Below are 26,479 nucleotides of genomic sequence, written 5' to 3' on the forward strand. Positions count from 1 at the left end.
GATTAATACCATACGGCTTCTTGTAACTTTAAACCGCTTAATAACCTTTAGAAGTGAGTGTGACTTCTTGTGTGCGACACCCGCATTTCGCCGTGATGTTCGTGTCATGAAAGAAACTCTAAAAGAGAATTTGAAAATCTAGTTTGATGTCGAAAGATTCGAAAAATATCTTAACCTATGGAACTCAAGAGAAGCAATTGGTAAGCAATTGTATTATTTACAGAATATCCTTCGAGTCACAAATTGCCACCATAATATATTAAAACAAATCTATATTATCTATCTACTATCCGAATGCGTAATAATTATATTCTTTCATTGAAGGGCGAGTCGACAAATGGAGAGGCCATCGACTTGGACGATGTTTTACCCAAAATTGGAGAATTCGGGCTTTATCAAAAACTTTTACTCTGGCTCGTTTGTCTGCCAGCGTGTTTGCCGTGTGGATTTTGTGCCTTTAACCAACTGTTTATGACAGATGTCCCTGATTACTGGTGTAAAGTGCCAGAATTACAAAATATGACACAAGAAGATCGTAAAGCTCTCTCTATACCACTAAAGGTATGAAAACCATGGAATTAGTAGGTACTCCATCTTACTAAATGAAAACATGCAATACCTACACTATCACTATTTTAGTAAGCCTAGAATCTTGTTGATGACGACAAAAAAGTATGTAATCAGCCTGTGCCACGTCGGACCTATTTATTCTGGCAAGTAGCTGATGATAAAAAAGGTTAAATTCATTTAGAAGCCTTCGGGACTCTTATGATGTTAGGGAGAAATATGTTTGTGACCTTCAACTAAAAGTATCTTATAAAATCTGTTAAAAAACAAGTCATTGCTGTACATATACTCCCACCTGTACTTCTATACTATTATTATAAAGAGGTAAGCGTTTGTGAGTTTATATGTTTGAGGCGGGTAATCTCCCAAACTACCGAACCGATTTCAAAAATTCTTTCACCATTAGAAAGGTACATTATCCAACATTGCTGATATTTTATTTCAAAATCCCCACGGGAGTGAAGATATTGCTTGGAATATCTAGTACTTTATATCGCTCAGGAATAATATCAAATTTTGCGAAGCGATTGTTCCGACACAAACACACACAAACTTATACTATAAAAATATTAATGTAGATGTAACGAGTAACGGATTTAATAATTATGTAAAGGTGGACAACAATTCAACCTATGAGAAATGTGTTCGATATGCAGTAAATTGGAGTTCAATTATAAAAACAGGAAAACCTATGGAAGTTAACACTGCTTGGCCACATGAACGCTGCTGGGATGGTTACGAGTACGACACAACTGAAGTGACGTCATCTGTTGTAATAGATGTAAGTAGTTAGGTAGTTCCGAATCTTGATCGAAAATGTAAACTTTTACCTGCGTTTCTGTGCCGAACTTTTTTATGCAATCAAAATATTACTGTAATTACAATTTAAGACGATTTACAATTACTTATCCAGAAGCATATGTTTATGTAAGCATTTATTAATAAGTATTCGGTTTTCTCTTTCACAGTTCAATCTGGTCTGCGAGTATGACGTATATCCTACCCTAGGACTGGTGGCCCTCAATATCGGAGGACCAATTGGAGTTTATACGTTTGGACTTCTAAATGATCGTATAGGTCGTAAAAAGTCCTTTTTTGCTTGCCTCACTACATTACTCATTGGCAGTATTATGACAGCATTTGCAAATGAATATTGGATATGGGTTCTTGCAAGAACAATAGTGGGTTTAACTATTCCTGCAGTGTATCAGATACCGTTTATTATATGTAAGTTTAATCAAGCGTCTGCTTTAAATATTTTAACATTTTACTATGGAAGTAAAACGTTTTGATTTTTTCAGCGCTTGAGTTAGCAGGTCCTAACTACCGATCATTTGTGACCGTTATGACATGTGTATTTTACACTTTGGGTTTAATTATGCTATCGGGCATAACGTATTTACTCAGAGACTGGAGATTACTCGCCTTAGCTACTTCTGTGCCGTTTTTATTTTATTATTTATACTGGTTTGTATTACCCGAATCGCCCAGATGGCTTTTGATGAGAGAACGCTTAGAAGAAGCAAATAAAATCCTAAAAGACATCGCAAGAGTGAATGGCAAAGAGTTGCCAGAAGAGTTCACATCGAAGCTTCAAAAACAAGTCCTGAAACAAAAAGAGAGAGGCTTTAAAGAAACAGAGACTGCCAGTGTTTTTGCTTTGTGTAAAACTCCAAATATGAGACTAAAAACTTGTTTGATAACTTTGAATTGGTGTGCGTCAGAAATGGTATACGTTGGATTAAGTTACTATGGTCCTGCTATCGGAACCAATCAATACATGAGTTTTTTTCTTTCATCTGCTGTAGAAATACCAAGTTACATTGTATGTTGGGTACTTATGGACAGAGTTGGAAGAAGGTGGCCCCTGTGTTTATCCATGGTTATAAGTGGAATATTCTGCATAATTACTGTACTACTTCCCGAAGGCATGTATATGTAGTTATCTGTCTACATTTAAATTATGAAAACAAACCTATATATTATGCTATATGTATACATTTTTCTACTACAACTAAGTATGTAGACTCTGTGATATAAATATATGTTGAAATTAAGTAGTAAAGGCTTGATTTTTCCAGATGCTCAAATGGAAACCCTTATCCTATACTTAATATCCAAATGTTTTATATCGGCATCCTTTCTGATTATTTACCCTTATGCTGGGGAGCTGTACCCGACGGAGCTGAGGGGCGTTGGCATCGGTACATCGGCATATATAGGCGGCTTGGGCTTGATTATTATACCTTTTATTAATTATTTGGTAAGATGAGACTCCATGGATTCGGAAATTATTAGTAACTACTTATTGCTAATTGCGTAGAAATGTCCCATGTTATATTTAAATATAATTTTACATGGTACGCTATAAAATTATATTTCTTAAAAGTTACTGTTAATTTATTCAGTCTTGTCAATAGCTTAAAATGTAACATATGTAATATTTTAAGCTATTGATAAGACTGAATTAATCAACACAGCGAAATATCGAATATAGTATATAATATAGTAGTAATATAGTATACTATATTCGATATTTCGCTGGGTGGTTCACAGAGCGTTCGAACCACTGCAGCCGCTGCCGCTGTCATTACGATCCATCAATTTTCTTGATGAAGGAGTGATTTCCAAAATCAATCATTCATAAAAATTCTATTATCACCAGATTACATACTTATTTTAAAAAATTGAAAAATTGTAATGACAGCGTAGCCGCAACGGTCGAAACACTCTGAGAAACACCCAGCTGTAACTAAAACACCTGAAAATAAATCGTATGAATTTATCGCGAATTAACCATTTAAAAAGTTCTTTGTCTACGAGTATTCCAGACTTTGTAACACAAAAGTTCACATTTATAACACTTTTCAAAAGGAACTAAATCAAGCTAAGCTTATATTTTTAGGGCTCCAGCAATCTGATATTACCTCTGGTGGTGATGGGTGCCGTGTCTGTTGTCGGCGGCCTGACAGCCCTTCGACTGCCTGAAACTCTTCACTCTTCTCTGCCACAAACTGCTGAAGAAGGAGAGGAGTTCGGAAAGAACTGGACATACAAAGACTGCTTTGTTTGCGGTGGTCAGAGGTATGAAAAGAATATATATTTTACACGACTAGACAAAAAGGAGTGATGTTGTCAGGATTCTATTATTCGATGCAATGAAAGTATTCTTCCTTTTTACAGACAAATTTCAGATGCAGATTCCTACGAAAACATAGATCAATTAGAGTTAACTCAAGCCCCTCAGACGGATGACGAAATCTTAGACATACCAAATATACGACGGCCATCAATGCGCAAACTTGTACGACAGTCGAGCACGGTTGAGACGCAACGAGATATTGATGGCAACATGAAGATGACTTATTGGTTTTGATTACATAAATACTTATTTAAGATTAATTTAATTTTTATTTTGCTTACCTAACTTGTGCTTATTTACCTAATTAAAGATATGAAATAGTAATAACATAAAAAAAAACATTATTATTTCAGGTAGGTCACCTAACATTAACCCCGAAACACGAGTTAAATAAATGTAAGGTCAATATATCAATAAAAATAAAGGTAAGTAATAAATCCGAAAATTGGTAATTGCAGTTTTGAAAACATTATTCATTGCATACAGTGCATATCGCAAAGTATTTATTTTATTGTTCGTTTCATATAGGAAAATATATTTTTAATGTAATATTTATATGCTTCTCATTTTCTTAATTCGACTAAATAAGCAATACACCATTTTCGAAATATGTAGGTATGTTTATATATTAGATAATTATGTGAACTTTCGAAGTTTTTTTATCTTATGGAAAACGATTTTTCCAATATATCGGCACCGAATCGGATACACTAAATCCATCCTTTTTCCTTTAAACTCGCACCACGATTGCGTAAAAGGTATTTTTGGTCGTAAATCTGCAACAATATTGAAAATTGGCGCTTTTTGCTTCCATTGGCATGTTTGTGTACCTTAGTTGTACCAGTAGCGCCATCTGCGCTGAGCTTTGCGTAATATCCCTATTAGTAGGTATTCCGATCCGCCCTTCTAAATTTATAGCATAGAATTATGTATAATGGTGCAGCTTTGGTTGTATAGGTTTTTAGAAAGGTGCCCCGCGCGCGTTGCTTGTAACACTCTTGTCAAACATATTGTAAACGACGTAAGTACGTTGTAAATAGGTATCTACCATGGAAATATACTGCACTGTACCTACATCATGGAATTAATAGGTACTACGTTACTAATTCCGTGATCTACCTATCTTTTTCAACGTAATAAAAACATAACTGTCGACTGTCAATTTCTGACAGTGACAGACATTACACACGCGAGTCGGAAATAAAATGACACGATAGCAAGAGAGCAAACGATAGAAACAAAGCCAAAAACGAGAACACCTCGGCAAGTAATGCAAGTGCAAAGTGATAATACACAGTATTTAAACTATAAATTACCGATATGTTTTCCTCAAAACAAGCAGTACTATCGTGTATTTTTATAATAATCAGTGTTGCAGTTGTGTTCGTACATTCACATTCTCATGACGAATCACCTGCTTATAAATATTCGAAAACTGCTAATGAACAATACAAAACAAAGGAAGAGAAGATAACAGAACCCGATTATGACTTGTATATGAGAGCGTTGGGCTCTACTTTGTTTATTAGTGTTGTACCGTTTTTCATATTGTTTTTTATACCTATTGATGGATCAATTGAAAAGCAACCACTATTGAAGGTGTTATTATCATTTGCTTCTGGTGGACTTCTTGGCGATGCTTTTCTGCATTTAATCCCACATGCCTTAGTTCCTAACCATGATGAAACTGGTCACAGTCATAGCCATTCACATAGTAGCCCTGATGAAGAACATGAACCTCACGATATCTCCGTTGGTTTGGGAGTCCTAGGCGGGATAATAACATTCTTAGTTGTTGAAAAAACTGTTCGATTGTTTAGTGGTGGACATGGGCATTCACATGGAAATGATAAGAAAAAGAGTGAAGAAAAGACAAAAAAAGGAAAGAGCAAAGACAAAAAAGAAGAAATAAATATTTCTGGTTACTTGAACTTGGCTGCAGATTTTACGCACAACTTCACTGATGGACTAGCTATTGGAGCATCCTACATAGCTGGGAACAACATTGGATTTATCACTACTGTAACAATTTTATTGCATGAAATTCCTCATGAGATTGGAGACTTTGCTATCCTTGTGCAATCTGGCTGCTCAAGAAAAAAAGCTATGTTTTTACAGTTGTTGACAGCATTTGGAGCTATATCTGGTACAATCCTGTCTATATATCTACAAGGATCAAATGAAAGTCTTGTATCTTCCCTAATTTTGCCATTTACAGCTGGTGGTTTCATTTACATAGCCACAGTGTCAGTCATTCCAGAACTTCTAGAAAACTCACATAAATTGTCTCAGTCAATCAAAGAAATTATGGCCCTCTTAGCTGGTGTGTACATGATGGTTATTATAGCACAATATGAATGAGATACATTATTTTCTAGAGTTTAATATCCATAGAGACATCACAAGTAGTTTATGGACAGTTTCCTTTGTTTAGCAATTTTTTGGTTATATAAATAAATTTATATGTACACTTATAGACAACTGTAAATAAAAAGTTTATAGAAATACCTTGCAACCACCAGAGAAGGTATTAATTATTAAACATTTATAAATCATTAGAAATACAAATGAATGATTGAAAGGAAGAGAATATTAAAATGAGAAGTTATATTTTTATAGCAATAGGAAAATAAGTTACTATAAATGAACAGAACATATTGTTATGTCGGTATTCTATATTGAGGAAATGCTTCCTTGCTGGAAATGTATGTATGCCGAAGCTATTTTTTAAAATAGTTTTAATCATTTTATTTTCTGCACCAATAGTGATATAAATTGTTTTTATTATTACATGAAGCTATTAGAATAATAAAGTATTTTTATGACTTTTTAGCATATCAATTTCTTTTATTCCAATTTTCACCCCTAGCAAGTCACTGCACCAGAGTTACCACAAGAACATTTAAAACAAACTGGACAACCTTCTGTTATTGAAACTTACTGAAGTCCATTTACTGCTTAACCGCAGGTAATATGACGAGTCTTGAGGAATGTAGAGCCGAAACAGTAAAACACCCTAGAAAATTGTTTGGAATGTCTACCCAGGGTTTCCCTCTTTTATTGTACAACAAAATCATCATCTTCACTGCCCAAGTGGAGCTACTTCATATTTAACAAATACAATACCACATATTATAAATGCGAAAGTAAGTTTGTTACCTCTTCACACGCATTATCTACTCTACTGATTGTTATGAAATTTGGTACATGGGTAGCAAATCACAGCTAGTCATTCATAACATTGATATTACCACAGCACAGATAATTTTAAACAAATAAAAAGATAGTAAAAATTGCACAGCTGTTAATACAATCTGAGAACCATCCTATAATGAGTTTGGCATCAGCACAAAGTTTTAATCAATGAGGTTAAGTAGTGGGTATATAAGAAAAGAAGATTGGAGAAAAGAATGTTTTATTATAACAGATTACTTCTTCTTAGATACACCAACTGTCCTTCCTCTTCTGCCAGTTGTCTTAGTATGCTGACCACGCACACGAAGGCCCCAATAGTGACGCATTCCTCTGTGAGCATGAATCTTCTTCAACCTTTCTAAATCTTCACGGAGTTTGGAGTCCAAGTTGGAGGAGGTTAGCTGGCTGTATTTTCCGTCAACAATATCCTTTTGTCTATTGAGGAACCAATCAGGGATTTTGTACTGCCTTGGGTTTGACATGATGGTAATAATTTTTTCCACCTAAAATTATTACAACTGTGTTAAAGAATATCAAGACTAAGCATCAACAATTATTGATACCTATAATAAAAAGTAAATAATAATAATAATAAATGAAAATATTGGGACAATAACACAGATAAAACATATTGTTTAAAAATGATTTAATTATGTACCTACTGTGTTTGGTTATAATTAATAACAATATTATTATTTTTACTATTATTATTGCTAATGGGTTGTATTGACAAAACAAAATCTATTTTGTAATAGATAAAAATACCAGAAAGTACTAACAAGTATTTAATTAGAATAAAGAAATGATTATAGGTACCTCCTCTTCGGTGCATTCGCCAGCCCGTTTGTCCAGGTCGATGTCAGCTTTCTTCAACACTATGTTGGAATATCTGCGACCAACACCCTTGATAGCTGTCATAGCAAACATAACTTTTCGTTTGCCATCAATATTCGTATTCATTATACGGAGAATGTGTTGAAACTTATCTGGGATCACCAGCGACTGTAATTACAAAAAACACCATATCAGAATAGCGAAATATATGAACGCTGTAGTTTAACCGCCATCCATGGTTATAAAACACGAAACTAAATTGTATAAACACACCAAGATGATCAAATAATTTAAAGATTTATTACCATTTTGAGATTTTATTCGGCAAAACGTCCTGAAACAAGACCACCAGACATGAAAAAGGCAAATGTCAAAAACTTTAATGTCAATGTCATACAAAAAGAAATGTGAAAATCTGCTATGACCGCTTCACTTCACTATACGCACACGTTCAGTCGATTCGTAATAGCATTCACTTTTTTGTATCGAAATAGTAAATCGTTTAGATGTCCTTTATGATATATTTTTCTATCTTGGATAATATACGTTAGGTATTAGGCGAATCTGCACTATCAACTTTTACAAAATGAATCGCATTCATACCACAGATATACGAATGTAATGTTCTTATATCTGTGATTCATACTAAAAATTAAGTCGATGGTACGATCGCAAAGTAGATTGCGTTTAAGAGATGAGGTATGAGGATGAGGCCCCCTGGGGCACCGACACGGCTGGAAGTAACTAAAAAAGGCTCAGTTATGAGAGAGAGAGAGATACGTGAAGATATAATATAATACCTAGGTATTATATTATAAAGTTTTCGGTTATTTTTTTACTTAAAACTTTGTTCTTATATAGATCAGATATTACTATGTTATACGCTGTGGCTGTGTAGAGCGAGTGGATAGAGCTTGTAATTGGGCGTTTGGACCGCTGCGGCCGCGCGTCATTGGTAATTTTTCAAATTTTAACAAAGACAAGAATCAGTTTTACTATATGACTTTAAAATCATTAATCTGTTCTGTAGTCAATTTTGTTAATGATTGGTTTTGAAAATTATTCTTTTCTCCACAGATATAAATTTTAAATCTGAGCCTTGTGCCTTCCTCAAGAAAATTGACGGATCATAATGACAAAACAAACAAAAAACAGCGGTCGAAACGCTCAGAGATTCACCCAATAAATTCATAAAAATCTTGTTACAGTGTGTTTTGTCTTTTTCTGTCAATTCCAAATATTTGATAAACTTATTATAATATGTTGTTATGTATTGTTCTTATATCTGTAGCTTACAGGGAGTGTGGAATAGGGAGTATTACTGCACATTTATCCCGCCAGAGCACAATATTGTATGTTAGGTACACAAAAGCTTTGCTGCCTTTTGCTATGTCGATTACGTTACAAAACGTTTATTTTAGAATAATTTATTAATCCTTTTATTATATAAGCATTCATTTGTGAAAATACACAATAGTGTAGCATATTCGGGTGCCGAAATATTGGGGAAAATCGTTTTCCATAAGATAAAAAAACATCGAAAACTATGGGATACGCCTCACACTGTAAAATGTTCGAGCTAGTAAACGGTCGAAAATAAGCGCAGAACACTTCATACGTGAAGACTTATTTAAATATGGACTTCATACAGGTAAGATTCAGTCAAAATCAAGTTTATATCAGTTTATGAATACAGTTGACCAAATAATGCAGAACATAACCTAAAATAGTGTTATTATTTTCAGGATAATCCACTAAATCCTTCCTTTTTCCTTTATACTCGTACCATGATTGCGTAGAAGGTATTGTTAGTCGTAAATCTGCAACAATATTGAAAATTGGCGCTTTTTGCCTCCAGTGGGAATGTTTGTATACCTTAGTTGTACCAGTCGTGCCATCTGCGCTGAACTTTGCATAAGATGAGCTATAAGTAGCTACTCCAGTACTTATTAAATCCATCATATTACTTTCAATATGAAAAGCGGGGAATATTGCGACTTGCAACAAATAGCAAGCGAAGCTACCGATTGCGAGTCAAGAAGCAAACTATAAAAAAGTGACAGTTATTATTTTTATTTGAAATTAATTGCTGGCAACACTTTCACATTTTGTGAATGTTCTTCGTGTGCCGGCTCCTTTTGATTTTTCGGTTACGAATTGTTAAAGTTCTCATAATTATATACATAAAGTGAAACAAAATGCACACGGAAACTACGATAACACTTATACAAATATTAGAAAAGACTATATCACCAGGTAAGATAGTTTATTCTTTCATTCTATGAGCATGGCGTTTCATCTGGTTGTCAACCGACTTATCGCACAATGACACTAATGTTAAGACTTACTTTGTAACAATAAATGTAGGTAAATTCTATCACTCTAGCTGGAAAAGAATATCAAAAACGATGAATTAAAGATGATAATTTATACTGTATAATAACATCTATAAAACACTTTCCCAAGGCTACTAGTTGACATGCCAAATTGTCATGTAAGGAAGTTTCTAGCGTTATCTTGCGAATATATGTACTTCTGTACCTTTTATATTCATAGAAATAGTGATTACATATTTTTGAATACTATTTATTTTCTGTTTAAACAAAATTATTCGTAATGTATGTTTGTTAAAAATTACATCTACGTTTTAAGGTTATGTTCTGTTGGATAAAGGTTGACATTAATTATAGAGATAGTTCTAAAATTCACAATTTTATTTATTTTAGTATTGTACTACTGTTCATATAAAGTTCATACATAATAATTGTCTCAATCTGTAGATCGAAATGAGTTGGAAGCGGCAGAGAAGTATTTGGACCAGGCTGCGGCCACCAACTTCACCACCTTCATCAAAATGCTGTCTGATGTACTGGTGCAAGGTGGCAACAGTCAAGTGGCAAGGATGGCTGCTGGACTACAGCTGAAAAACCACCTCACTTCTAAAGACCCAACTATGAAACAGCATTATCAACAAAGGTGGCTGGCTCTTCCTGAAGATATTAGATTATATATTAAGAAAAATGTGAGTAAATTACACTTGTTCTACAAATCAAGTCCTTATCTGTCAAAGTTTTTTTTACATAAAAATTATACATATGCTTCTAGTAGTTATTCACAAATTCTCTTTCATATGCCTAAAATTACAAAATTGATCAAAATAGCAACTGTTAGATCATTAATTGTGTTGTTTTACTGAATTTATCACAAATTATTTCCAGATACTCACAGCAATAGGCACAGAAAACAGTAGACCAAGTTCTGCAGCTCAATGTGTGGCATATGTAGCAGTAGCGGAACTGTCAGTGGGCCAGTGGAATGACCTTATCCCTATTCTTGTAGAAAATGTTGTTAATGCTCAGTCAACAGAACTTAAGAAGGAAGCTACTCTGGAAGCTATTGGTAAGTAATATTTAGAAATATAAGACTTGCATGTTTAAATGGAAAGCTTTGAGCAGCTCCAGGTATATTATTAGTAATAATGATAAAACAGTTTGATTATAACATATGCCCTATGTAATATGTTTTACAATTGCATTTACCACTTTATGATTTCACTGAAACATATTTTAAATAGGTCATTTGAATTCCTTTTTCCTTTTTCTCTGGTTAACTGTCAGTTGAAATCTTAGTATTTTATATGTGGGTTCCTTTTTTTATCTACTTTTATTAAGGCTGTATTGCACAATTTCAAAATCTAACAAAAGGTGGGCTTAATGTCGGGACTGTGGAGCGAGAGTAGCACATGGTCCCGGCACAAATGCAGTTGGTGTTGTCATCGTGTGGTTTTAGTGGGTTCAAGTCCCACACACCTGTCCGGCTTCCCGTGGCCGGATGGACGGGACGAGGGTCTTTCCACACGTTAAAAAAAAAAAAGGTGGGCCTAATGCCATAAGCCATTCTTTGCCAATGTTTTGTTATGTTGTTACAAATGTTCAGTTACTGAACTAGTATTGTATTTAAATGTTACAGGATATATTTGCCAGGAGATTGATGCAGAAGTTCTTACAGAGCAAAGTAATCCTATCCTTACTGCTATAATTCACGGCATGAGATCCACAGAACCCAGTACCAATGTCCGTTTAGCTGCAACACAAGCCCTCCTTAATTCTTTAGAGTTCACAAAGGCAAACTTTGATAAGGAGAATGAACGGAACTTCATCATGGAGGTTGTTTGTGAAGCCACACAGTCCAGTGACATGAGGATTAGTGTTGCTGCTCTACAATGTTTAGTAAGTTTTATACTTCAATTAATATCTTCTTGAGATATTCGAATTGCAATGTTTAAATAGGACTCTGCTGTTACAAAGAATTAAAGTTAATTATAAATAGAGGTCACATTAATTACCTGTTTTAATAGACACATGGTTTAATCTCTCATTGATGAAATTAATGTGTAAACTCCACCTTCTGATTGTATTTTTATTGTCAGGTCAAAATACTTTCCCTTTATTATCAATATATGGAACCATATATGGCACAAGCATTATTCCCTATCACACTAGAGGCTATGAAGTCTGAAATTGATGAGATCTCGCTGCAAGGTATAGAGTTTTGGTCTAATGTCAGTGATGAAGAAATTGACCTTGCAATAGAAGAGGTGGAAGCTGCTGAAGCAGGTATATATTATTTTGGTTTTTATGTTTAAGGAATAAGATGTAGCTTAAGCTTAGAAACCTTTTTTGGGAAGGCAACTCTAGTTTTGTAACAAGTTTATCCTGGCATGGATCTTCAGAACTGCAGATTTTTCAAAATAAAATTATGTTAAATATTTTAAACAGGTTTATAGTCTTTATTTTTATATTATTTTTTTCTTTTACTGAACAAGGTGTATAATTGATTGTTTTGTTTATCAGGACGTCCACCAGTAAGAACCTCTCGCTTCTATGCCAGAGGAGCTCTGCAGTACCTCGCTCCAGTTCTTATGCAAAAGTTGACCAAACAAGATGATTCTGATGATGAATTAGAATGGAACCCATCTAAAGCTGCCTCAGTCTGTTTGATGCTCCTTTCCAACTGTTGTGAAGATGAGATTGTACCCCATGTGCTGCCATTTATCCAGTCAAATATTAAAAATGAAAACTGGAGGTACAGGGAAGCTGCACTTATGGCCTTCGGTTCAATATTAGGCGGTCTGGAAGCCAGTATTCTAAAACCTTTGGTAGAAAATGCTATGCCAACATTAATTGAAGCCATGTACGACTCTAGTGTAGCAGTAAGAGACACCGCTGCCTGGACATTTGGCAGAATTTGTGAAATAGTTCCTGAAGCAGCCATCAATGAGACCTATTTGAATCCTCTTTTAGAAAGTCTGGTCAACGGCTTGAAAGCAGAGCCGAGAGTCGCAGCGAACGTCTGCTGGGCATTCACTGGCCTCGCGGAGGCGGCATACGAAGCCGCAGATTGTGATGATTCGAACCAGCCCAAAACTTATTGCATGTCCAACTATTTCGACTTTATCGTCCAGAGATTGCTCGAAACGACAGATCGCCAAGATGCAGCCCAACACAATTTAAGATCGGCAGCATACGAGGCGCTCATGGAAATGGTCAAAAACTCCCCGACGGACTGCTACGTCACCGTTCAGAAAACTACCATGGTGATTTTGGAGAGGCTTCAACAAGTGCTGCAAATGGAGAACCACATTTCGAGCCAGGCGGACCGCTCGCAGTTCAACGACCTGCAGAGCCTGCTGTGCGCCACGCTGCAGTCGGTGCTGCGCAAGGTGACGGCGGAGGACGCGCCGCAGATCTCGGACGCCATCATGTCGGCGCTGCTGACCATGTTCGCGGGCAACGCGGGCAAGGCGGGCGGCGTGCAGGAGGACGCGCTCATGGCCGTCTCCACGCTCGTTGAGGTGCTCGGGGAGGGCTTTCTCAAGTACATGGACGCTTTTAAGAGATATCTCTACGTCGGTCTGAAGAACCACCAAGAGCACCAAGTGTGCATAGCGGCCGTCGGTCTCACAGGTGATATTTGTCGAGCTCTGAAAAGTAAGGTGAGGAGATGGAATTTCGTAAATCTGAATACATTTGGATAAAATTTCTAATTTCACAAAGTATTCAATACATATGTCTTTGCAGGTGTTACCTTACTGTGATGAGATTATATGCCTTCTGTTGGAAAATCTCGGAGATCCATCCATACATCGTTCTGTGAAACCGCAAATATTATCTGTATTTGGAGATATTGCACTCGGCATAGGCCCAGATTTTGCTAAATATTTTGATGTAGTAATGACAATGTTGCTGCAGGTAAATACCCTTTCTATAAGCTAATCGAAAGTACTTTACTACAGTGATCGTGATTGTATGTATGTCAAATAAAAATACGTTTTCAGGCCAGCAATGCGCAAGTAGATCGCAATGATTACGACATGGTGGAATATTTAGGAGAACTCCGTGAGAGTGTACTTGAAGCATATACTGGTATTATTCAAGGATTGAAAGGATCTGGTGGAGAAGTGAGTATCAAATTAACATATGTCCTACAAATTTATTTTATCAGGGTGTATATAATTATTATGATTTAGTATGAAAACATATTAAATCATAATATACATGTGTACTATATTTAGTGGAATTATTTCATTATAAATATTTCATCAAAAATTCAATCATATACATTAGTATTTTCAATGTATTTAATTTTCGTAAAATTCACGATTTGTTGGGATGATCATATGTGAATAAAAAAAATCACAATGCGCCATTGTAACGAAACGATTAATTCAAAAACTACTTGATGGTTTTTTGTACGTTGTTCATCAATAGATAGAACTAATTGCACCCGTCTTCTATCTACTTTATAAAGCGCCTTTGACTATAATAGCTTTGATCAAATCCCACGGAAACCGCGAACTTTCGGAATAAAAGTACCCTAGGCTACCTCAATACCAAATTTAATGAAAATAGGCCCTAGGTAGGCCCTAGGTAGAAATGAAGAATGTCCGTTTCCAGATCCGCACGGACGTGGCGCTGGTGGAGCCGCACGTGCCCGCCATCGTCAGCTTCATGACGCTCGTGGGCAGCGAGCCCGAGCGCACCGACGGACACATGTCCGTCATCGCCGGCCTCACCGGCGACCTCTGCACGGTCAGTCTCATACTGCTATTTATTGTTTCCTGGTTGGGGACGCTCCTCCCATTCTGGGACCATTTCACCCATTTCCCCGACAGTCCCATACTGAGGGCCGTCTCACGCTGATTTTGCTGATAATAGGGTAGTTGACGAGGTCAGAGAATTGTAAACAATATATATAAACTAGATAAAATAGATATATTTAGGATCATTGTGATAATTCATAGACTAACCATGCAGCTGGATCTAAATAGAAGATTTAAAGTTGGAGGGAAAGTGCTTTTTTAAAAGTATGAAATTTAAAAAAAATGTAACCATAAAAAACAAAAAAATTGTAACAACTTTTATTGAATTCATTACATTAGTCAAGAAGCACGTTGTGACGTCACTCCTACATTTCATTTAGTATGGAGCGTTTGGACGAGTCAAAAAATGTGTGATTTTATTTTTGTCATATCTTGGAAAGTATTGTCATTATCACAGTAATTTTTTCACTGGTGTTTCTAATGATATAAGGGCCTTTGAATAGTAATCAAAACAAAAATTTGTCAACTAGCCTATACGGCTTTTCATATTTAAAAAAAGTTAAAATATACTTTAAGCTAAAGTATGTTTTGTCGCGTGTTAATGTCAAATATTTCATTACATAATTACATACCTAACTATAAAGAGACTGCACAAACAGCCTTGACACGCCCCTGTTGTGTGAGAATAGAGCTTATGCTTACGATTCGTATAAAGTAAGGCCACAATGATACAAATCAACAAGGATTGCTGTTAAGGTATTGCTATATATAAAACCATTCAAAAACCAAACCAAAACTTTTATTTTGTAAAATATGGTGAACTGAAAAAAATTGCTTTTGCAACAAGTCCGCCAAATCACTACTTAATTATTACTTACGCTTATTCTATTTATCATCGTAAGGACCTGTAAATACCCATACTTCACCCAAGTGAAGCACGGATCTGGACTCAAATAAATGAACTATTTTATGTTAAATATAATATATGGGGAGGAAATTCACACAAATTACCTTTAGATGTGTAGAAAATAATAAATTATAATCTAAATTATATATAATAAACTAAATATATAATTATAAATAATAAACTAATCGTTTATTATCCGGACGTCATTATATCATGACATCTCCAGTAAAATATGTATAATCTCGCCCTAAGATAATAAAAGATGTAGCGCCGATTTGGATAACTGTAATTCCGGCTCCACACCGAACTTTGACGGATTCGGCATACATTGATGATGATGGCGATGCTGGCGTAAGGTGTTATAATTGCTATAAAGCAAATAAGCAAACGTATTTGTTGACTGCAAGGTTTTCGGCCACCGCGTGCTGCCGCTGCTGGAGACGCGGCCGCTGCTGGACCTGCTGCAGGCGGCGCGGCGCTCACGCACGCCCCGCACTAAGACTCTCGCCAACTGGGCCACCAAGGAGATCCGCAAGCTCAAGCAGCAGCCGCTCACTAGCTGGTCTGTATCACTAACTATAAACATTAATTCAAAATTTAGCACTATGCATTGCATGCACTTTTCCATTTCGTATTCTAAATTAATGTAATTATGGATGGATGACCTATTTTGGACAACATTGTGCGGTTCCACAGATAACAAAGGTGTATAGTAAAAACAGTGCTAAATGCTGCACCATTTGGCATAAAAATTCCCAGGTTATAAAAGATATAAATTATGGGAATATTCACTTGTTATTAATAAAGTTTAGTATATTTATATCATAAAATCTGTACTAGCAATGCTATAACTACTACATACTTACAACTTCTTTAGTTTCGGGAAGTCTTCCTTAGATTTATTATTATGTCTTTATTTCTCAATATAGTTTTGATCAAACTATACCTTCCTTATTTTCTTATGCTCTGTGTGTCTGTCGGATTTTTATTTTGAACCTTGTTGTTTCAGATTTAAAACGCCGCAACACAGCACTGATGTAACTCAGTTTCAGACAACTTATTGCTGGTAAACTCAATAACATTGGCAGGTCATATCATGTTAATCATAAGTTGCTGGGTGCATATTGTTTTATAGCCATATCATTATTTTATTACTTTTTATTTTAATATGCTACAATTAAAGCTAAAATTTAATGCATTCTCAATTAGTTAATATTCGTAATTTGTTTTTTTTTTTTAAGAAAGAAGAATTGTGTATTATTTTGTATTGCGTTGTGTAATATGGCGAAATGCGTGCACCTATCGCAACATTCTTGAAATTATTTAGTATGCCTGACCATATTCTTTCTGTATTGTCTTGAAAAGTCGAAGCATTTTTTCTTATTTGGTATTATAAATACAGACAGTGGCTGTGGTATCTTTACTTATGTGAGATAAGTGATAGTTTGAAAGAGGATCTTATGGAAGATGACGTATGTTATTTTAGGCATGCACATGTGCAAGGGATTTTGAATTTTATAAATTATTATTATGTTTTGTAAGTAATTTGAAAGGGGTTGTGATTGGCCAGGTATGAATGATATGATGAATGTATGAACACAGATGTTTTGTAACTTAGGCATGTGTCTTAAAGAGAGTTGGTGTATTGTAAGATTCCGTAACGTTAATTCGAGACTGAAGGACGCCATATTGGTGACTAATGCTATTTGTTCATCACAATGCATTCCTCTATGTAATAATTGTGTCTTACTCTGCCGTCCAGAAAGATTATACTTCTGAATTAAGAAATAACACCGAAAGAAATTTCTTGACTACTGGCGGTATAACACTTGTAACATAAACTACGTGTGCGCACCTAGTCTCAAAATGATAAGACTATTCCCTTTTTATATACTACGAAATATAAATATCGAACTCTATATTACTTTAACGAATGCCAGTTTTTGTGATGAATAAACAAGTATGCCTTTGTTCTCGGTGTTACATTTATTGTACATATGTAATTAAAGGTCTTTTATGTTACAATGTTTTAAAGGAACTCGTAATGGCTACGGGAAAATATTGAAAAAGGAAGCGAAATACATATAGCTATATCTGCCGTAAATTCAAACATTATAACTCCGTAAACTTTACGGAACTTATTATAAAATCACGTTTTTAAGATGCGGCATCGACATAATTATGCTACAATTAAGATTTCATGAATTACAACCATCAGTGAAATACGATAGACAAGCATTGTGGTCTACAAAACTATTCATTAGTGTGTTAATGCTGAAGTTGTGATGCTCAAAAGAGCCAACAAGGTCCAACATAACTATTACTTATACTGTAATCTTTAATTCCAATTTATAACATTTACAGTTGCCCCCTTATCCATATCTATACTAATATTATAAATGCTAAAGTCTGTCTGTCACGCTTTTACATCTAAAACGCTGGGCCGTTTTTAAGGAAATCTTAATAATAGATATAGTTAATGACCCGAGGTCAAACACAGGTTAGGCTACCGCGAGCGGAACTGCGTGCAACTTCTAATTCGTTATAAAACTTTAATGTCGTGATCGTGAGTGACTACATAAATGCCTACGAATTATCCATATTTTCCCTCATTCCAACCTGAATGCGGTGCTAATGCATCTTACTCCTATATTTCACAGACGTTTTTCCTAAGATGCAAATAATGTTTATGGGACTTCTTTTAGGTAAATGTGAGTCGCTGCGATTTTACACATACAAAATATTGAGGATCTTTATTGCAAACGAGTTTTTGCAATAAACTGCGACACGGCGTAATTGTGTTTTGTTTATTGACGCCAGAATTACATAGATTTAAGAAATTAAACTGGATTTAATTATGCATAAATAATCACTTGAAAACCAATTTAGTAGCATAAATAAAAGATGGCGAAAATGATAAAGATAATAAAAGTTTATCATTGCCGGGTGACTCTCACCCGTAATGGTAATATGAATTTGATGATAGATCTAATAATATAATTATTGCAAAACCGTAAAAATGGATTGATACGTATCACTGGATATTGATTTATTTGAGAGATACATTTCGCGAATATGCTTTAAATCTTCTGCTTATTTTTTTATGATACTTTGCATTTTTTTATTGTTGCTCTGAATAATATGTGGTATTATTTAATTTTGTCACATAAGTGGTTTTCAGAAATAACTTCAGGAATTCGAAATAAACTTTCTGTGTCTAGTCTGTGAGCATCACTGACAGGTATGATGTTTGCGCGAATTATGCAAGAATATTTATGAGAAGTGTATCGTTAACTTTTTTACGTTACATAACAGTATATTCCAATATGTTTGTCAACAGTGTAGGATATTAGATAGATTCCGGAGTGTTATATGTATGCATATTATATTTATATATATTACTTCTATTAAGTGTGATAGGAGACTGTGTGAGGACTAGTGCCATGCCATGAAAGGTTCTGAATTAGAATCATAGGCATCGAGTCGATGAATACCACCCACTTTTCCTGCGCGAATCGTAAATCAATTAAAATTATTTTATTACGCCCTTTTTTCCTTTCATTTTACAACAACTACTTTCTGTAAACTGTTCTTTTAATAATAACACATTTAGACGTTGATATTGTTTCATTTATAAAATTATTCATACCCAATTAAATTACCCCAACCTTTTTTTTTTTTGCTTATTTTCGTGAAGTCGTGTGTAGGTACCTATGTACAGTCAACAGCACTTCAACCTACCAAAATTCAATGCAAACTCGTCGCTATTACGTCGCTCGTGGTGACCAAGCACAGCACAGACCAAGCCTTAAAGACAACGCTTCCATATACATTATTTTGTCCATGATTTTTTTAAGAAAACACATTCGCCAAATTGTGACAGGGTACGAGGAAAGGTCGCTTAGTTTTCATTGGAGCGTTCTTTTTTTTTGTTTTTTTCAGTAACTATAACATGTCCCACTGCTGGGCAAAAGCCCCCCTCTTTCCACGTGTCCCTTTCTTTGTCCTTCTCCATCCAATGTCTGTCGAATGCCCTAAGCTAGAGAGAGTATTACTGCGCATTTATCCCGCCAGAGTGCAGCACTGTGTTAGGTAAACAAAAGTTTTGCCGCCTTTTGCTAAGTCGATTAAAACGTTTATTTTTAGAGTACTTTCGTTCTTTCATTATGTAAGCATTCGTTTGTGAAAATATACAACAATGTTGCATATTCGGGTGGCGAAATATTGGGAAAAATCGTTTTCCAAAAGATAAAAAACTTTGAAATATATGGAAAACGCCACACACTAACATTTTCGAGCCAGTAAACGGTCAAAAAAAGCTCGGAACACTTCACACCTGAAGACTTATTAAAATATAGACTTCATGCAGGTAAAATCTACAGTCAAAATTAAGTTTATATCAGTTTATCACCACAGTTGACCAAATAATGCAGAACATAACCTAGAATAGTGTTATTATTTTCAGGACTTAACCGCCCTTCAGCTTTCTCATGGTCTAAAACTGAAGTCTTAAAAGTGTACTCAAAGGCGACAAAGAGCTGTTAAACGTGAAGATAAAAATCAAATATGTGTTGTCATATATGAAGTTAACCCTATAGACGGGTTTTTGTGTTAATATTTTTGATTTGAATAATTTTTGGGTGGAAGTGGTTAATTGATTATGTTGAAGAATTGTTGGTCGAAAATAATATACATGTCCCAATCCCACAAATAGTTAAATGTGATATCAATAGTGTTCAATAATTATAATAATGGTTGTTGGAAATCCCAACACTAAATTATATTTTTATTTTTTTACTATAGCAACATTTACGCTCACATTAAAAAGAATGCTCTCTTCCTTTTTGTCTCCAGTGCCAATAAAAAGTTCTCCCAAGTAATCTCGGCATATTTATTTAACCGGCTCCGAAAAAACTACAATAAATTACAGTACAGTCCACTGCACCACGAGCCGTCATTTATACGATGGTATTGTTTTGCAATGGACTTGAATCATTTAGCAAATTTGTCTTATATTTAACACTTGTGTTCTGAAATCCTATTCAATCATCCATTAAATCCTTCCTTTTTCTTTTAAACTCGTATCATGATTGCGTAGAAGGTATTTTTGGTCGTAAATCTGCAACAATATTGAAAATTGGCGCTTTTTGCAATGTTTGTGTACCTTAGTTGTACCAGTAGCGCCATCTGCGCTGAGCTTTGCGTACTATGCCTCTATTCTATTCCATTGTAGTTTAATTTCACATTATAAAATCTGAGTTTGAAAGAAGAACATTCAGGTTTCCAAATTTGGATTCCGGGTCTTCCTGATTCGGAAACCGAACGTGTGCGGCCGCGCGAAGTGTCACCCCTCACACATTGTCACTTGCCTTGCTCATCTGTGATCTGACCATATTGGCCTTCCTCCTTGCTTGCTTGCCTCGTTTTCTCAGCTTCAACTCAATCATCAATTTGTAACATAAGTTTACCCGGCGACCTGCAACTTAGCAAGGCGCTTTAAAATATAAATTATTCAACTAAGTACCTACATTTTAAATAAGAGTTTTATTTTCTGTAGATAAAATCGGGATATTTACATTTAACATGAAACCACCGTACAAAATCGGTAAGTACCTGTTCACATAATCATATGATGAAATATAAATTATTTTATTTGGATTCTAATAATCATTTTCTATAAATATTTCTTCGCACACGTTTTCTTAGAAATGTAGGTTAGGCACTGCTGTTGGGTACACGCGCGAGATAATTCTTCGCGACGATGCGACGAGTATAAAAATAGAATTTGGTAGTAGGTACCTACATAGGTATTACATTATAATGCACTCATATGAAAATAAATTTAGTTTTCTACTACGCGTGTATTAAATATAGGTACCTGCATACATATATATTTACGGGTATTTATTCTTGTTAACATACATTATGTTGAAGAAATAAAAAAATATCAACATGTACATGGAAATAAAATCTGGATAAATAAGTACTTAATTTCCTATCAGCTATTAATCGTGATAACAATTACTTAGCAATGCTATCCATGTAATATTGCTTATAAACCTATGATAATGATAGTTATCAATCATGTTTAGATTCATTGTTTATAATTTTAGCAATTATTTTTCTAATATAATTTCTTTTTATAAACTTATGATTATATATTATGCATGCATATATATATGCATTTTTATACACCTAGTTATAATACATATTATGCATGCATATATATATGCATTTTTATACACCTGTACAAAATAAATGTAATTGATTAGATTCTTTTGCCTTTCCAGCTGATGAGAAGTTGGCCGAGCTTGGTCGCAAAGAAATCATGCTGGCAGAAAAAGAAATGCCTGGTCTCATGGCTTGCCGTCGCAAGTATGCTCCAAGCAAAATCCTAAAGGGAGCTCGTATTGCTGGCAGTCTCCATATGACTGTTCAAACTGCTGTGCTAATTGAGACCCTTATAGAACTTGGAGCTGAAGTGAGTATATATTAATGTTCTGTGTGACTTTATTATTTTACTAGTTAATTTTTCAGAATGACAGGTAAACCCTCCTCCATATTTCAAACTACATGTATGCAAAATTTCAAGTAGATTGGTTGAGTACATAGAGGTGAAGAGGGAACAAACAAACTTTCTCATTTATAATATTAGTTAGGATTTAATAAGTCCCTACCTACTTTATAAATTAAGCAGTTATTAATGTATGTATATGTAGATTCTGTGGACCACCACCAACTTGGGTTACTAGATTACCCACACCTCAATAAGAGAGTCAGAATAGTGGGTGAAATGGTCTCAGATTGGTGATTGAACTGTCAACCAAAAGCAAAAAATAAATAACCTATCTACTTCGACCCTGTATCTTTTAGTTTGTTTAGTTAAGAAGAAAGTATATTCTAGTACCTATAATAACCGCCAGATGAATCTCCATTCCGTCTTGAAATGGTTTGCCAAAAATATGTGTAAATATATAGGTAATGTGTGTAGCAATAATAGTATTATTTTTTCGATGGTAGCAAGTAATATTATGAACTTTAATAATATTATGCTTAAAATATGTGTGATACAGTCGAGTTCCATTCCTATAACCTATCAAACAAATTTATATATATCTTGCACATGATCTGGGGATTTTATACATTTTATTAAAAGAAGTCAAAGAAGTCGTGCCTGTTGTCTATCTGTTTGAACGCGATAAGATGCAAGCGAAGCCGGAGCTGCTCTTGTCAGTATCTTTTATTGTGCCAGTAGTGTAACTTTGAGATAAAATATTGAAATGATAAAAGATAAGGACTGCTGGATGTCTGAACAATTGACTAGAAGATATTTACATAATGTATAAAATGAAATTTATTCTTTTCATATTATAATCATTCCTTACTTACGCCTAAAAGCTTAAGAACTGATTGTTACCGCGTATTCTGCAGGACTGGTAAAATTTGAATTTTTATTTAAATTCTTATCTTTTCCCGCTTCTAGTTCAATTTCCCGCTACGATTTTCGCTCTATTTTCCGTTTCTTTAACGATCCTTTTAATAATGTTGCAATTACAATAGGTATGTATATAGTCGTTATGATTATGAGCATCATGTGATCTAACATTGATGTAGGTAGCAGAGATGAGCATTGTGCGAATAAACTTTTATCTAAATGATTTATTTGTGGAAATAAATTTCGCCATAAATAATTCATTTGTTATTCGATGATATTTTGCCCATTTCTTCTCTGTAGGTTTCTCCTATCCTACTTAGTTTTGTGGTACTTATCAATCAATATATACCTACCTATACATATAAAACTTCCGTCTGAGTGACTAGACTGACTGGCTGACAGACAACGTATAGCCGAAACTACTAGGCGTAGGAAGCTGAAATTTGGTATGCAGGTTTCCTGGGGAGTGTAGGTGAGCACTAAGAGAGGATTTTTGGAAATTCTACCTTGAACGGAGTGAAACGGGTGAATAACTTTTATATGAAAAATGTACACCGTTGAAGTTTGACTTGAATTTGGATTTTAGTTGTTTCCATCATATTAATGAATACGTGTTTCAGACATTTCTGAAAATTAGTCCTCAACCCCTTCAAAACGGAGGTGAAAGATTGTATGGGACTTAATACAATTTTCAAAATAAAAAGGTCAAAATTAGTAAACATACTCTTCATCACTTTTGAAATAATGGATTATATATTTTTTTTTAAATAGCATCTCTAGGGGAATGATGTAGGGGTGACAATTTATATGAAAATTTATTATTTTTAAAGAGAGACCCATAAAATATTATTTACGTTTGTGGTTAATAAAAAAACGGGACGTAATTAATACGTCTTGGAAAATAGGACGGCACGCGTTGCAGAAAGCGGGAGTGGAAGACGTAACGGGAAATGAGACGGAGACACGTAGCGGAAAATGGGCGAGGCAAGTAGTGGGAAACGGAGCGAGACTCAATGCGAAAAACGTGTGGAAGGGAGCAGGATTGGACAAGTTGCGGGACGAGACACGTAGAACAGGAAATTGAACTAGAAGATAAAAAAATACGAATTTACGAATTTGAATCATATGTGTTTACCAGTCTTAAATAATTTGCGATAAAAGAATGACCGAGATTTTACTATGAAATAAACTCGAGTGAAGCCGTGGGCAAAAGTTAGTCGTAAATATATCTTATTCATAATCTATACTTCATCTTTGAACTTGAGTTTATCATCGTAGTGATGTAATGTATATTTCACAATACATTTAAAACGTAGGTTTATTATAGTATATATTATAATATCGCACGCTTTCGCGTAATTGTATAAACACAGAAGATTTACATAAGATACTGGCGTATTAAATCACATTCTGATACAAAGGTCAGTAAATACGAACTTCAATTGAAAACAAGTTACATACGAAGTATAGATTACGCTAGCGTACCTACCTAACTAGTTTCTATCTGCAGCTTCGTCTGGGTATACTGTAATAGCAATAAATCGGCGACAGGTAGGTAGGTGTGTAGGTGTAATGTAGGTATAATGTTTACGTTACTTATAGGCGAAGCATGACCCTACATGACTTGAGTCCAGCGTTATCGTGACGTTATCAATATATTGCTCATACTAAGTAAAAAAAGGCAATAACATTATTTAAAGATATTCACAAACGCATTTATCACTTTCCAGGTCCAATGGTCAAGCAGCAATATCTTCAGTACCCAAGATGAAGCAGCAGCAGCTCTGGTTGCCGTTGGAATTCCCATATATGCCTGGAAGGGGGAAACTGAAGAAGAGTATGTCTGGTGTATTGAGCAAACTCTGGTCTTCTCAGATGGAAAAGTAATATCCCACAGCTTTAATGTTTAACTCAAGTGTAACTTAGAACATATTAATATTGTGCCCATAGCAAAGCAAATTCATTCTTCTAGCTACTTACCAATCTTTTCTTTTACAGCCCTTGAATATGATTTTGGATGATGGTGGAGATTTGACAAATTTGGTGCATAAGAAATATCCACAATATTTAGAAGGAATTCGGGGACTTTCTGAAGAAACTACAACTGGTGTCCACAACTTGTATAAAATGTTTAGAGAAGGACTACTGAAAGTACCAGCTATCAATGTTAACGACTCTGTCACAAAAAGCAAATTTGACAATTTATATGGATGCAGGGAATCATTACTAGATGGAATTAAAAGGGCAACAGACATGATGATAGCTGGCAAAGTGTGTGTTGTTGCTGGCTATGGTGATGTAGGCAAAGGATGTGCCCAAGCTTTCAAAGGATTTGGAGGCAGAGTGATAGTGACAGAAATAGATCCCATCAATGCACTTCAAGCTGCAATGGAAGGTTTTCAAGTAACCACAATGGATGAAGCTGCAGAAATTGGGCAAATTTTCGTTACAACAACTGGTAATATTGACATTATTTGTGCAGAACATTTTGTAAAAATGAAGGATGATGCAATAGTTTGCAACATTGGCCACTTTGACTGTGAAATCGATGTAGCATGGTTAGAGAAAAATGCGAAAAAAGTGAACATTAAACCACAAGTAGATCGTTATGAACTTGAAAATGGGAACCGTATCATTGTGCTTGCTGCTGGAAGACTTGTGAACTTGGGATGTGCTACTGGCCACTCTTCTTTTGTCATGTCAAACTCCTTTACTAATCAAGTATTGGCACAAATCGAGCTCTGGACCCGGCACAATCAGTATCCTGTGGGTGTTCACACACTCCCAAAGAAATTAGATGAAGAAGTAGCAGCCCTTCATCTAGATCATCTTGGTGTTAAGTTGACCAAACTTACTACTAAACAGGCAAAATATATTGGCGTACCTCTTGAGGGACCTTATAAGCCAGATCATTACAGATACTAAATACTTACTATTATTTTAAAGATATAAAAATTAATAAATCTTATGGAGATAACAAGTGTCTTTTCTATAATGATGTCCGTTAAAAACGAAATGTACATGTGTACAGGCATTTACTACTTAATAAAATAATTTACGTATATTGCGTATTTTTTATTTTATATTTTCAATATATATGATGCACGCCTATATTCACATTTTAAGAAATACGTGGTTGTTTATATTTAGTTATTGTACGAAATACATAACAGAATGTAGAAACATTTTTTATACTTATACAATAATATAAGTTTTTAAAAATATAATTTAATGTATTTGGACTTGAATAAATCTACTATTAACTTTAAAAAATAATAATATAAGTCAGAAAATAAA

At 34.8% G+C, this 26,479-nt stretch overlaps 5 protein-coding genes and 1 long non-coding RNA gene across 6 annotated transcripts; 4 read left to right on the forward strand and 2 right to left on the reverse strand.

The window, feature by feature from the left end:
* Positions 1 to 33: 33 nt before the first annotated feature.
* CarT (Carcinine transporter) lies at positions 34 to 6,546 on the forward strand. The gene is made up of 8 exons (XM_053757163.2): positions 34 to 200; positions 325 to 561; positions 1,181 to 1,348; positions 1,536 to 1,794; positions 1,869 to 2,495; positions 2,649 to 2,830; positions 3,473 to 3,651; positions 3,751 to 6,546. Exons 1-8 carry the CDS (start codon positions 147 to 149, stop codon positions 3,941 to 3,943), a joined length of 1,899 nt encoding a protein of 632 aa, XP_053613138.1. The 5' UTR covers positions 34 to 146; the 3' UTR covers positions 3,944 to 6,546.
* Positions 5,030 to 6,546, forward strand: Catsup (Catecholamines up). Its single transcript, XM_064435991.1, has one exon. It carries the CDS (start codon positions 5,030 to 5,032, stop codon positions 6,068 to 6,070), a length of 1,041 nt encoding a protein of 346 aa, XP_064292061.1. The 3' UTR covers positions 6,071 to 6,546.
* Positions 6,547 to 7,107: 561 nt separating this feature from the next.
* On the reverse strand, positions 7,108 to 8,182 carry RpS18 (Ribosomal protein S18). Its single transcript, XM_053750169.2, has 3 exons — positions 8,044 to 8,182; positions 7,721 to 7,906; positions 7,108 to 7,407 (listed from the first exon to the last, which is right to left on the reverse strand). Exons 1-3 carry the CDS (start codon positions 8,044 to 8,046, stop codon positions 7,138 to 7,140), a joined length of 459 nt encoding a protein of 152 aa, XP_053606144.1. The 5' UTR covers positions 8,047 to 8,182; the 3' UTR covers positions 7,108 to 7,137.
* Positions 8,183 to 9,817: 1,635 nt separating this feature from the next.
* On the forward strand, positions 9,818 to 19,365 carry Fs(2)Ket (Female sterile (2) Ketel). Its single transcript, XM_053751194.2, has 11 exons — positions 9,818 to 9,994; positions 10,519 to 10,760; positions 10,957 to 11,137; positions 11,708 to 11,967; positions 12,168 to 12,354; positions 12,592 to 13,733; positions 13,819 to 13,989; positions 14,076 to 14,198; positions 14,695 to 14,829; positions 16,155 to 16,309; positions 16,757 to 19,365. Coding segments are annotated over exons 1-11 (2,655 nt in total). The 5' UTR covers positions 9,818 to 9,936; the 3' UTR covers positions 16,758 to 19,365.
* Positions 16,970 to 21,231, reverse strand: LOC135309695 (uncharacterized). The gene is made up of 2 exons (XR_010369863.1): positions 21,117 to 21,231; positions 16,970 to 20,866 (listed from the first exon to the last, which is right to left on the reverse strand). It is a non-coding gene; the product is annotated as an uncharacterized LOC135309695 (long non-coding RNA).
* Ahcy (Adenosylhomocysteinase) lies at positions 20,942 to 26,246 on the forward strand. Its single transcript, XM_053751320.1, has 4 exons — positions 20,942 to 21,352; positions 22,038 to 22,228; positions 24,913 to 25,065; positions 25,181 to 26,246. Exons 1-4 carry the CDS (start codon positions 21,331 to 21,333, stop codon positions 26,105 to 26,107), a joined length of 1,293 nt encoding a protein of 430 aa, XP_053607295.1. The 5' UTR covers positions 20,942 to 21,330; the 3' UTR covers positions 26,108 to 26,246.
* Positions 26,247 to 26,479: the final 233 nt, after the last annotated feature.

This window comes from Plodia interpunctella, chromosome 1, assembly GCF_027563975.2.
Source record: "Plodia interpunctella isolate USDA-ARS_2022_Savannah chromosome 1, ilPloInte3.2, whole genome shotgun sequence".
NCBI lineage: Eukaryota > Metazoa > Arthropoda > Insecta > Lepidoptera > Pyralidae > Plodia > Plodia interpunctella.

Bases quoted from the DNA above. Each gene is read 5' to 3' on its own strand.
- CarT (XM_053757163.2), top strand. From the start codon at position 147: ATGTCGAAAGATTCGAAAAATATCTTAACCTATGGAACTCAAGAGAAG. The intron at 2,496-2,648 runs GCATGTATATGT...TGATTTTTCCAG, and splicing joins TACTGTACTACTTCCCGAAG to ATGCTCAAATGGAAACCCTT. The intron at 2,831-3,472 runs GTAAGATGAGAC...TTATATTTTTAG, and splicing joins TACCTTTTATTAATTATTTG to GGCTCCAGCAATCTGATATT.
- Catsup (XM_064435991.1), top strand. From the start codon at position 5,030: ATGTTTTCCTCAAAACAAGCAGTACTATCGTGTATTTTTATAATAATC.
- RpS18 (XM_053750169.2), bottom strand. The intron at 7,408-7,720 runs GTACCTATAATC...TAATAATTTTAG, and splicing joins GCGAATGCACCGAAGAGGAG to GTGGAAAAAATTATTACCAT.
- Ahcy (XM_053751320.1), top strand. From the start codon at position 21,331: ATGAAACCACCGTACAAAATCG. The intron at 21,353-22,037 runs GTAAGTACCTGT...TTGCCTTTCCAG, and splicing joins GAAACCACCGTACAAAATCG to CTGATGAGAAGTTGGCCGAG. The intron at 22,229-24,912 runs GTGAGTATATAT...ATCACTTTCCAG, and splicing joins TTATAGAACTTGGAGCTGAA to GTCCAATGGTCAAGCAGCAA.